Below are 12,891 nucleotides of genomic sequence, written 5' to 3'. Positions count from 1 at the left end.
TTTTCTACAATAAATTGTGTAGGGTTATGCTGATTCATCACTTGAAACGTTATTCGAAAACAAAATTCAACTCATAAATCTTTCTAATATTATGAATGCGAATGTTTAGATGGATGGATGTTTGTTTGAAGGTATCTCCAGAACGGCTGAAATTTGGCATACATATATAGAAACATAGCCTAGAAGAACACAATCGGCTACTACTATGTTTTTTTAATTCCGCGCGAACAGAGTCGCGGGCAACTGCTAGTTATTACAATAATTATTAAATGTGCACGAATATCCTATAAAATATATTCGAACTCATTTTTATTATAAAATTTCAATAACATATGACAAATACAACAGTTCGATACAACAGTCGAATTATAAAAATAAATTTCAAAAAATCCAAACCTACTACTTTATATTTTAAAAGTGTATCATTTAAACTTTGCAATTGGCGCATTATCACGTTGTACGTGGATGGTATTCATCATTGTGTTTACATATTGTTTTCCAAATAAGGATAACGTGATTCAATGACGCACCTTAAGTCGAAGGAACCAGAATAAAAATGTACTTGTACTCATACAAAGGCCCAAATAAAACTTATTTCGTCCTTTATTATATTTGATTAAAGGTAACCGCACATTCATCAACGTTGAGCCTACCCGACACTGCTACGCTAACCCCGAGTGAACGCCGTGACAGCCACTATTCCGATAAATCTGTTGCGTGTCGCTAACTTGAATAAGTCATGTTCTTAATGACATAGTGTATTTTTTTGTAGTCTGGCGAGTGTACGCCACGCTCACAGTTCGCAATCAGGAAGGTGCTAGGTGGGCGAGAAGTTGATAAGTGCGCAATAACCTTTATCCTCTTTGACTTAATAATATGTTGTTTACTTATTAACAAATAAAATTAATAGATTATAGATACCCAGATTTCAACGCAAAACTTTAAAACAAAGAATCACTTATAACCATTGAGTTGTTTTGAAGCTTAAGTGTCTTGACATACAGATAATTACGTACTCTCTTTGGTATTTTTATGTGTTGTTTTGATACTGAGTTGTTATTCAACTTTACTTTCCAGACGATCAGATAACTGCGTACTCACAAGACTATTTATAAGTGTCTTATTGTTATTCGAATCATTCGGTTACAGGACATCAATCAGTTCAGACCAAACAATATTAACCAATCTTTACCAAACATTAATTATGAAACTGTTTATTGTAATCGCTCTGGCTGTAGTGAGCCAATGTGAAGGTGGGCTGACGAAATGTGAAATGATAGAAGAACTAATTAAACGTGGAATCCCGCGGGACGCAATGAAGGGCTGTAAGTGTACGATTTATTTCAACAAGAGAGATTGTATTGGTAAAGAAAATAATTACGATACCGCGACATAATTTAATTGCAACACGAAGCGTAGATGGATAACAATTGAATAAAGGAAAGTGGAAAGGAACTGATACTTTGTCAGCCGAAACGCAGAAATATTTCTTACCTTTCATACCCTCATTCTAATTCATGACAGTTAATTTAAAGCCTTTGAATTTATTTACTCATGTTTTTCATTTCGTATTTATATGACGTGCTTGTTTTAACGTTCAGTTTATTAATTCTATCAAACATTTCCAGGGGATTGTTTCGTGGATAGTGGGACTTCACAGCAAACTGATATCATCTTCAAGCCCAACGCCGATGGTTCCCGAGGCTACGGCCAGCTACAGATTAATAACAAGTTTTTGTGCACAATTACTAATAACCACGCTAAGAATTGCAATGTTTATTTTGTGTTTTTCAATGGAGAAAGAGCAAACTTGCAACGGCTCCTCGATTTTTAAGTGATCCGACGCCCATAGACAACAGAGGAACCGCAAACGTTAGTATTCTATTACTCTATACTATTCTTGGACAATGTTTACTCTTTATTTCATGTTTTATTATAACAAGGTAATGCTTGCGATATACGTAATTATGGGTTTTATTTGACTGACAAGAGGGTAATGTTTTTCACGCGTAAAGTGTAATTTTAATACATTCGCATAGTAAAATAAAGCCGATGTAGGGCATTTTAAATTAGTAATAAACAAGTTCGAATCTCACTCGTCATAATTTTTATAATCACTGAATCACTTTTTCCAAAAATGGAGTATTTTGTTGAGTCCACTGAATTCTAATATATTACTGGACAGGTTATAAACCGACTTTTTTGTGCCTATTTGAATTTCACGTAAACCAAAAAGAATAAATCTTACTTTTATTTCTTTGTTATGGTATTTTCCTTAACGTCAGTGGGTATATTAAGTGATTTAACGCAAAACTTCAATGCAAAAATAGACAATGTCTGAAATAATAATACGGAACTATTTTTTTCGTTTAAGTATTATAAATCTGGCAATAACCAATTGTAAACATGTTTACATTTTACTCCTACAATAGAACAAGTCAACTCAATAAAACAAAAATAATATTCAAAATTATAAAGTATCGTAAACTAGCAAATTGCATTCCATTCGGGATGACGTGTGTTCACGCAAATAAGATTTTGATTTTACAAAAAAATATTAATGTCATAATTTTTCAAGGTTATGCGAGCATTTTTAATTAACCGAAATATATTACACTTCGACATCCCTATTGAATTCTGTCTCTCTCTCTTTCTCTCTCTCTCTCATGACAATCATGTTCTAATATTGTTTATTAAGAAAAGCGTGTGTACACTCATTTTTATTAAATTAAAGCCTTTTAATTTTATTATCTCGAAATACTTGATCTACACAAATTTTATACGTTTACATTTACAAAACATTAGTAGACATTTGAATCACAACAACGATCATTTGAATATTAAGTCAAAATTAACAGTCGGTAACATCAACAGGCACTTTTAAATCGGAACGAAGCAAAAGCTGTAATTTCCAAGCAGCAAATTATCCAGCAGTTTCTATAGACATCAGTGGTTTTTTCCTTAACCTTGACGTGGCGAAATTCCAAAACAACAGGAGCGTTATTAAGGAAATAACTACGCAAATACCGGTTTGTAATAAAATATAGGTAATAACTGAGGCATATTTTTAATTCTTTAGACGACAATATATATCTATTATTAAATATGTTTTCTGACATGTTAAATCAATGGCATTTTAAGGCGAGGTGGGGCGACCGCCCAGAGCGCTGGGTATAAGGCGCTGCGGGAACAAGAGTCAAATGTAAAGAGCCAAAAATCTTCTTAGGGAGACTTCAAGACACAAAAAGGGGGCGCTGTATAAATCTCGCCCAGGGCGCCGGAAATGCTACAACCGGCCCTGTTAAGAGTACCCGAAACCGACGTGCATGTATGCGTAGATGTATGATTGTAGAAGAAGCGAGAGAGGTGTGTCAGTTCCGCGTCAAATGATCCGTGATCTCCGACTACTTTCAGTATGCCAGATTACGAACGTGACTAGTAATGTTGTTTAAATTTGAACAAAACTTAAAATATTTGACGGGATTGTAAGAAATAAAAATGGACACTCGAATTACATCAAAGGAAAGAGGACCAATGTACATAGTTTGTTAAAATAGTTGGAGATATTTACAACAATGCCACTTGAAACTCGTCACGACAAAGTAGTAATATATACAACTAGGGAAGTCCATTCAATGTTATCGTGAAAGTATCGATATCGATATAGATAGCATTTAGTAGATATACATACTTATGTATGATATTATAATTTTATTACAGAACCTATAACAGACGAAATAACGAAGACTGCAGTTTACTAAGAAGATTTATCAGGGACATGACTTCCACGGTTGGTATCAACAAGGCTGGAAGAACAACATCCAAGAACAGCTTCTGGCTGACATAAGCTCCTCCAAAAAAATAAGTCTAAAGACATATTTTTGATTTGTATAAAGTTAACATAAATCTTTTGTGTACCTGCAACATATACACTGACACGTCAAAATAACTCGATTTAGAATTCGATATTTTCATATTAATTTTTATTTAACTTTCAGAATTGTTATCTAATAACATACGAGATTCAGCTGTTTGCGCTCAAAAGATTTATAGAAGACATGGCTTCAACGCTTGGTATGGCTGGATAAACCACTGCCGTGGAAGACCTTTGCCTGATATTGCATCCTGTTAGAACGAAGCAATAAAGACGAAAGAAATTATTATAAAGACCATTCAATTTCCTTTCATGATAGAATGCTGTATAAATTAAAGGTTACAATTAATTCGTGTTTATTTTACAATATTCTAATGATTTACCGGTAAATTATTGGATTTACATGTAAAAACTATGATTTACCGGTAAATACTAAAATTTACTGGATTTATTTTTTATACTGCGCGGACGAAATCACGAGCAAAAGTCAACTATTAAAAAAATGCTTCTTTTTTAACTTTTTGAACTACATCGTTGGTAATTTTTTAGATTTTGTAGGTAAATAATAAGACTAACCGTAGATAGTTCCTTTCTATTATGTATTTGCAAAAAAACGATTGATTAGATTCCTTAATTTTTATCACCCTACGCCTGTGAATATAGCAAAGAAATAAAATGCATTATAAGTATCGTTGCTTTTCTTTTTCTAAAGGGGCAAAAATATCATACCAGCTACAAATAAGATATGAGCTGTTTATGCCGCTTTATGCCGCTGCTGTTTTCCTTCTAGATCATTACTCCCTTAATCGGAATAATTTCAAAACTTTTGTTGGAACAAAAACTTTACATGTTGCACTCTTATTGTTTTACAAATAAGGAAATCAAAGAAATGCGAATGCAATCTTTTGGACTGCACTTGAATTTCTTTGATATATAGAAAGAACTAGAATGAAAATGCATAAAGCACTTCAACCCACAAACAGAAAGACGCAAATAAATTTTATCTTAGTCTTTCAAATAACGTATGATTTTTTATAACAATTTCTTATTATTTTTAACAAGAAATGCTTTACTTATTAACAAAAGAAGTTTTATTTAACACCACTGACCAAATTTCAACACAAAAATATGATGGAAGGGATTCTTTGTTAGTAATTATTGAGTTGTTTTGTTAATGGGCTTTCTTGACATACAGATAATTTCGTACTCCCTTGTGTATTTATAAAATAATTCATACTAGTTGTCGCCCGCGACACCGTCTGTGCAGAATTAAAAACAAAACTCAATAAGTAGCCTACGTGTTCTTCCAGACTATGCTCTAAATCCATGACAAAGTTCATCGTGATCTGTTCTGGAGATACCTTCAACAAACATCCATCCATCCATCTAAACATTTATAATATTATTATAGTAAGATTGAGTTGTTTTGCAACTTGACTCTCTTGACATACAGATAATTAGGTACTTCTTTTAGTATTTATATGTTTTGTTTTGTTATCCGTATCATTCGTTTACAGGATATCGAACAGTTCAGACAATAATTCTAATCGAAAATTTATTATGAAACTGACTATTGTACTCTTTGCTTTAGCTTTGTTCAGCCAAAGCAAAGGTAAATATCTGACGAGATGCAAACAACTAAATGGCTTAGCGGGAAACCAATTGAGAAGCTGTAAGTACAAAAATTATTTCAACAAGGGAGATTATATGTGGAAGTAAATAAATTAATTTAAACTATACTTAACTTACGATGATAACTAACTGTTGGGAAGAGGAAAATAAGTCAAACTTGGCCTCTTATGGACAAGAAATACTTGTTAATTTTTACAATTCAATTCTATTTCTTTACATTCACTTTATTATCTGCATTAATCGTTTTCAGGGGATTGTTTTGACCAAAGTGAGACTTCGCAGAACATCGATGTCACCGCCAAACCCAGCAGCGACGATTCCCGGGGCTACTGGGATTTAAGTATCAATAATATATATACGTGCACAGTTACTAACGCTGATAATGGCCAGAATTGCAACGCTTATTATATGTTTAAACGGTTACGCGAACAGCTGAACATCTAATATTAAATTATCCGACGCCCATGATCATCCTCAATACCAAAGGAACCACAAACGTTAGTATTCATTCTTACTATATTATAAATGCGTATATTTGAATGGATGGATAGATGCATGTTTGTTTAGAAGGTAACTCCAGAACGGCGGCTTGTATCTCGCTGAAATTCGGCATAGTTGTAGAACATATAGTCTCGAAGAACACGTAGATTACGAGTACTAATCGAGTTTTTTTGTAACGATTCAGTCAGGAATTAGATAGACACCACAAGATCGGCGTAAGTTCACTGAGCTGACGGCCAACCTTCATTAAATGGAGAGACACCTTGAGAAAGAGAGAGAGATTTATTGACGTGTTTTGGACACGTTGAAAGGATTAATAAAAATAAGAGTCGTAAATCAAATTTTATGGTGCTATTTCAGAACTCATAACGGACGACTTTTCAAAGCTGCAACCTGTGCTAACAAAATCTATTAGCGGCATGCCTTCGACAGCGTATGACTGAAAGACCAAGTGCTAAGGAAAACCTCTCCTCAACATAAGCGCCTGCTGCAAATGGATATACACATCTAAAAACTCGAAGCAACACATAATTAGCTATAATTTGTATGTACTTACCGTAATAAAATCATTCGTGTCATATTTGTTCATATCAAAAAAAAAATCGAAATTTGAAATAATTTTTTATTTTATCCAAATTATTTAGAAAATAAAAAATATACAGTATTAACTTGAAATAAAATGCTATAACCACATAAAATCGCAAGGAAAGTACGTATAAAATAAGGTGACAAACGATCGCCTGTCCGAATTCAAGATTCAATTGCAGATGAGTTGCCTACCTTGAATCTGCAGAGGACGGGACTGACATTCATAGTACATTTCCACTTCCTCTGCATCCTCTCCTCCGATAAATCAAGTCTGTTTTCTGTGTCATTGTGGTATTGCACCGGTCCTTCGGGCCATACGTACACTATTGCTAAGCTATTTGCCACGATTTCTTTCACGTTTATCACGTTTACAAAATCACGAAGGTTACATATGTAAATATAAATGAACTTAAGACTATCTTTGTAACCATTTTTCTAAAATAGTACGGTGTTGCTTAGACTTTTTTCAAGTGTGCATATTCTTCGTGAGCCTATGATTTATAAATATGATGTATATAAAATTATTTAATAAAATGATTACTATTCAATTTATTTATTCCTTAACCATATTTTTAATTATCATTTACAATAAACAACTTAAATTCTTTGTCATTCTATATGAAGCTATACCTTTTTTTTTTCAGAGGGGAATGCTTTATGCATACTCCGCGCCCCGGGGGGGACGCGGTAGTTATGTGGGATTCTCCTCCATAGCGGAGGCATACCCACTAAACCCCTCTGTTCCTCCAACGCATTGGGACGGGACCACGGGCACGCTTTCGCTCTCGTCCGCGGCATATGAAGCTATACCTGGAACATCCTATATAAATATGCCACTATCACTAACGTATAATAATTTTCAACAAAAGTTACATGACATGGTTTAATTAACAATCCTTACTTTCTTACTAATCCTTACAAATGCGAAAGTAACTCTGTCTGTTTGTGTATGTGTCTCGCTTTCGTGCCAAACTACTTACTGGAGCGTTTTAAATCAAATGTGGTACACGGTCTAGAGCTTGAGAAAGGACAAAGCCTACTTTTTTATGCGAAATAAGGGTTGTAAAGGGATGACGGTCAGGACTATGGCGGATGCAACACAAGCCAAATTCTTTGTTAGAGCTGGCCCTAACGTGCCACAGATATTGTTGTTACTGGCGTCTACCACTGTAAAAAAGCATCTGAAGACCCAAATAAATGTAATTGAATTCCTATTTATCGTACTTCTTACTAATATTATAAATTCGAATGTTTAGATGGATGGATGAATGTTTGTTTGAAAGTATCTCCGGTGCGGATGAACGGATCTTGCTGAAATTGGGCACAGACGAACAACACAGTCTGGAAGAACACATATTAACTTTTATTTTCAATTCCGCGTGGACGGAGTCTCGGGCGACAGGTAGTCTATATATATATAAGCTTTTGCCCGCGACTTCGTTCACGAGAAATTAAAAATCTGTTAAATAGCTTTAGTATTCTTCCAGATAGTGTTCTACATCTCTATCAAATTTCATCCATATCTACACAGCCATTCTGTAGGTACCTACTAACAAACAACCATCCATCTACATATATTTTCGTATTTGTAATATTAGTAAGATAGTAGACAAGATTAAATGATTTTAATCGCAATTTCCTAATAATAGTATCAAGAAATCGTAAACAACAAAAGAAGTTTTATTAATCATCGCTAATCAGATTTCAACACAAAACAAAGTCTTATTTACAACTATAGAGTTGTTTTGTCAATTGACTTTCTTGACACACAGATAATTTTGTAGTCACTTGAGTATTTATAAAATGTCTGTGGTTATACAGGATGTTCTGATAAGTTGTGTACAACAAAAGATTTTACATTTGTTCAAATATCTCAAAAAATATTTAATATTTTATTCATATTTAAACTATGTTTTGAATCAATGGTTTGGAATCAATATAACACACCCTGGAAGTGATAGAGGCCAATTATAATGTTATTGAATAGTAACAATGATTTTCCGATCATCCTGTACTTTAAGTTGTTTTGCAACTTGACTCTCTTGACATACAGATAATTAGGTGCTTCTTTTAGTATTTATAAATGTTGCTTTCTTATCCGTACCATTCGTTTACAGGATATCAATTAGTTCAGACAAGTCTTAACTAAATCTAACAATAATATGAAATTGGCTATTATACTCTTTGCTCTTGCTGTATTCAGCCAAAGCAAAGGCAAGCACCTGACGAAATGCAAACAAGAAATAGTAGGTGGCCTCGCGGATAGCTGTAAGTGAACAACTTATTTCAATAAGACAGATTTTATGGGGAAAGAAAATAAATATGACAACAAGCGTATCACCATCTCAAAGGCCGGCAATTCATCTGCGGTTCCTCTGGTATTGCTGATGTCCATGGGCGTCGTTGAACACCTCGGTGTTCCCTCTGCTCGTTTGCCCCTTTCTGTTATAAAAAAAAACAGCATTCTACTTTCATAAGTGGGTAAAAACGATGACTGAAATCTCACCAGGCGGTACGCGGAAATATCCTTAACGCCTCAATTTTATTTAATATCTGGTAATTTGAAGTAATTACATTTCCATTATCAAATTGCCATATTTTTGTTTTATCAAATGTTCATTAGTCACAGTTTAAAGACATACTTAAACGTATTTAACTACATTAACTGTATTAAACATTTGCAGGGGATTGTTACGTCGAAACGGAAAGTTCCCAGCGCATTGGCGACTCTGACCAACCGAGCAGCGATGATTTACGGGGCTACGGGCACATAGATATGACAAACAAATTTTTGTGCACTATTACAAACGCCGCTAACGGAAAGAATTGCAATGTATATTATTTGTTTAAGCGGTCAAACGATCATCAGACCGCCTAATGTTAGGCTATCTGACGCATACGGACATTCATTACACCAGAGGAATGCAAACGTTAGTATAACATTATCTTTCCAATTCTTTCTTTAATTTCGATTCATCTTAAATCAAATATCATGGTGTTCTTTCAGAACTTATAGATGACGACATTACGAAGGCTACAGCTTGTTAAGATCTATCAGAGTCGTGGCTTTAACGGCTGATATAGCTAAAAGAATAAATGTCAAGGAAAGCCATCAAAAACTTATTAAGCAAAAAGTATTAAGTCATCATTTCTGAGTGTATAAAAATAATTAAAATCTTTTGTTTGTTTAATAAAATAGATTTAATTTAAGACATTTTTTTTTCAAAGGCTTTTATCTCAAAATTGAATAAAGTTGAAATTCAACTCGACGGAATTCAATGAACACGTAGAATCCAAACTGATCTATATCGATTTTTTTCATTAATCAATGCAAAGCCATAAAGAATATTATTTTTTTTTACATTTGATAACTTCATGGGATAGATAAAACTTGATGTTTTGTTTATTAAAATAAACCATATTTTACATTTAAATATTTATTATCACACAATTAGTTAAACAAATTAAATATTCCATAATCTAATATAAAGAGATTTTTTGAAACAAATCTTTGGATCTACTCCTTCTTATCTTCTAGCAGGAACTAATATCGGGTAGAGAACCCTGGCATTTGTTCCTCCAACCGTACCAAGCTCTGAAGCCGTGACGTTTGAACACTTTCTTAGCGCATTTCGCCGCTTTCGTGATGTCATCAGTAATAAGATCTGAAAATTTAAATATATACATTATAAACCTATATATGATTTTCCCGAATAACCTCTCCTCGCTGTAAGTAACTTGATTTCTTGTCAAAACTATTGTGCTAGCTATAGGTCATAACCAATGGTCACCAACCAAGAGCTCGTTCCGTTTACTCGTTTAAGATAGAAGTTCATTTGCGCCTTTATTCTTCGAATATTTTTCAAATGAAAAAAATGAAGTCACGCCAACAAAGAATTTAAGCTTACATTGACTGACTAACCATGGCTATCTGAGACCAAAATATTTACTAATATTATAAATGAGAAAGTTTAGATAGATGGATAAATGTTTATTTGAAAGTATATCCAGAACGTCTGAACTGATCTCGATGAAATTTGGCATACATAGTCTGGAAGAACACATAGGCTACCAATGATGTTTTTTTTTCAATTCCGCGCAGACGGAGTCGCGGGCGACCGCTAGTCTCTATACAAAACATATTGTCATACCTGTTATTATATTTGCAAACAGAGATAATAAGAATTCTCTACAAGCAGAGTATTGTTGCCAGTCTCTAACAAGTTTAAACAGAACCATAAACACTTGACATTGGCCTAATACGATGAGGACGAGCCATAAACAAGAAACAGAACAGAACAGAGATAATAATATGTTTTAAACGGAGATTTTCATCTCAAAAACCTACGGTAATTAAAGTCGGGTTTGCATTACTTACCAGCGCAAGTGACGTTGCAATCTTTACCAGCAGTGCTGGTATTGCTGCACCAGTATTTATCGTTGATTTGGAAGAGACCGTAGTCCCGGGATCCGTTCTTATTTACTTTGCCAATCTTGTGCGTACGGCCAGAACTCTCGTTTTCCACCAAACAGACCCCTGAAAAAAATATCATGTGATATGTAAAATCATATAAATCAGGGGCACAACGCAAATGAATGAAATAATCGAACTTCAAGTAAATATATAACATGCGCCTTTTGAAAACCGACGGCAAACAATATTGTATACATAATAGGTAATTTATTGTTTTATCTGTGCAAGTAAATAAAAAAAATATTAACTTACAATCCCTCATTTTATCCTCAGGAAACCCATGACTCCGTAACTGCTGCACCAACTCACATCTGCTCAAGAGTTTAGCTTCGCATTGCAAAAAAACAGCGAGAGACAAAAAAACTACTAAGAACTTCATATTGAATATAATATTGCGGTTATAGCAATATAAACGTCTGTTCATACAGAGAGATAAAGATACTATGATTATTGTAGCATCTTTTCTGCTCTTAAATACGTTAGTTCGTGTGCCAACGGGATTTCATAAAGTAGGGAAACGGGGAGTCCCAGTTATCAAACACCGTGAGGTTATAATGTGTTGAACTCTTACTATGTTACTAACCAGTGCAAATTTGATTACAGCATCTCTTTATCTATTTTAACACGTTTAATGCCATTAAGTTTTTCACGTCATAAAGTGTACTCGCACGGCGCATGGCATATAAAGTGTTAAAATAAATGTACATTGTTCATAATTTTCTAGTAGTTTGTTTTCAAAAAAAAACTTGTAGGTTGAATAATGGAAATAATCAAATGACAGACTGTAAAATTCATATTTTACAGCCTACGTATTTTTAATTATTAGTATAAGAGTGCTCGTAGATATTTTCTAAGAACATGCTTAGAAATAATAAATGTAAAAAAATTAAATTGTAAAATAGTTCGATAACAAGAAAATAAACTGTTATTAAGTTAGCGTCCGATGTTCTTGATATCAACATGACGACACCAACTTGCGGTGAGTCCCCGGTCCTCGTGCTGCGGTTAACCTCACCTAAAGACGCTCTAAAAACATAAAAACATTAGGTATATACTGTTCTTTTGTTTTATAATAACAACAAGACCCCTTGATATTCGACATCAAATTAACACAGTTAACTAACTCTTTTTACGTCACCTTAGCCACCTACGGCTTTTATTTTGAGAAAAATACTTCCAAATAAATATAATTTATATTTTAATTGGCATAGTTGGTAATATTATTATCTGTGTTAAAAGTCACTTTGACCTTGACCACGGGTATTATATTAGGAAAGTAGCAACAATAATTGCAATAACTCAAGAAGTATAATTCACCCCTTTTTTTGTTTAAACAATAAAAGATCATCCTGCCCTTAACCTTACAGACGGCTAGCATAGTATGTACTACTCCTCATACATCTCTATCACCCGTCATATCTGAATCTACCCCCTTCCTAAGCATATCTTCTTTCGCACAAACAATAAAAGATACATCTGCTATTAAATGTAAGCGAGTAAAAGAAAATAAGTAACCGCTAATTAATCTTTCGTTTCCGTTCCGTTAAGGATCGTTTCCGGTAGGCGCCCGCCATTACACAATCAAAGAGTAATAGATACGACTATTGGGTAGGGCGACGACTGTAACGAAAAACACGAAAAACAGCAAGACAATCGAAACAGACAATAGCAAACTGCAAATGTAGTTAATGCAATTGCATTTAATTACTACAAATATAAACCCTTTAAAATACTTGAAATATTGGTGGATCTTAAGTTTATAATCTTTGGCCATAGTATAGACCATAGACTAATAGTTGTCTTGTTGTCAAAAAATGTCAAA

The 12,891-nt window shown here is 33.8% G+C and overlaps 1 protein-coding gene and 3 long non-coding RNA genes across 6 annotated transcripts; 3 read left to right on the top strand and 1 right to left on the bottom strand.

Moving 5' to 3' along the window:
• Positions 1-1,120: 1,120 nt before the first annotated feature.
• Positions 1,121-3,815, top strand: LOC106127126 (uncharacterized). Of its 3 annotated transcripts, none has more exons than XR_001228395.1 (4): positions 1,121-1,325; positions 1,629-1,872; positions 2,875-3,029; positions 3,721-3,815. It is a non-coding gene; the product is annotated as an uncharacterized LOC106127126 (long non-coding RNA). The 3 variants fall into 3 exon arrangements; XR_001228397.1 differs by having other exon boundaries at positions 2,875-3,047; XR_001228396.1 differs by lacking the exon at positions 2,875-3,029 and having other exon boundaries at positions 1,122-1,325.
• A 1,564-nt stretch (positions 3,816-5,379) lies between these two features.
• LOC106124741 (uncharacterized) lies at positions 5,380-6,618 on the top strand. Its single transcript, XR_001228219.1, has 3 exons — positions 5,380-5,546; positions 5,757-6,003; positions 6,368-6,618. It is a non-coding gene; the product is annotated as an uncharacterized LOC106124741 (long non-coding RNA).
• Positions 6,619-8,690: 2,072 nt separating this feature from the next.
• LOC106127843 (uncharacterized) lies at positions 8,691-9,807 on the top strand. Its single transcript, XR_001228427.1, has 3 exons — positions 8,691-8,863; positions 9,280-9,525; positions 9,603-9,807. It is a non-coding gene; the product is annotated as an uncharacterized LOC106127843 (long non-coding RNA).
• A 209-nt stretch (positions 9,808-10,016) lies between these two features.
• On the bottom strand, positions 10,017-11,688 carry LOC106127842 (lysozyme). Its single transcript, XM_013326124.1, has 3 exons — positions 11,322-11,688; positions 10,974-11,132; positions 10,017-10,260 (listed from the first exon to the last, which is right to left on the bottom strand). Exons 1-3 carry the CDS (start codon positions 11,491-11,493, stop codon positions 10,130-10,132), a joined length of 462 nt encoding a protein of 153 aa, XP_013181578.1. The 5' UTR covers positions 11,494-11,688; the 3' UTR covers positions 10,017-10,129.
• Between the last annotated feature and the right edge of the window lie 1,203 nt (positions 11,689-12,891).

This window comes from Papilio xuthus, unplaced genomic scaffold (assembly GCF_000836235.2).
Source record: "Papilio xuthus unplaced genomic scaffold, Pxut_1.1 DF828952.1, whole genome shotgun sequence".
NCBI lineage: Eukaryota > Metazoa > Arthropoda > Insecta > Lepidoptera > Papilionidae > Papilio > Papilio xuthus.
The sequence above is the reverse complement of the archived record's forward strand: the minus strand, read 5'-3'. Positions and strand labels throughout refer to the sequence as shown.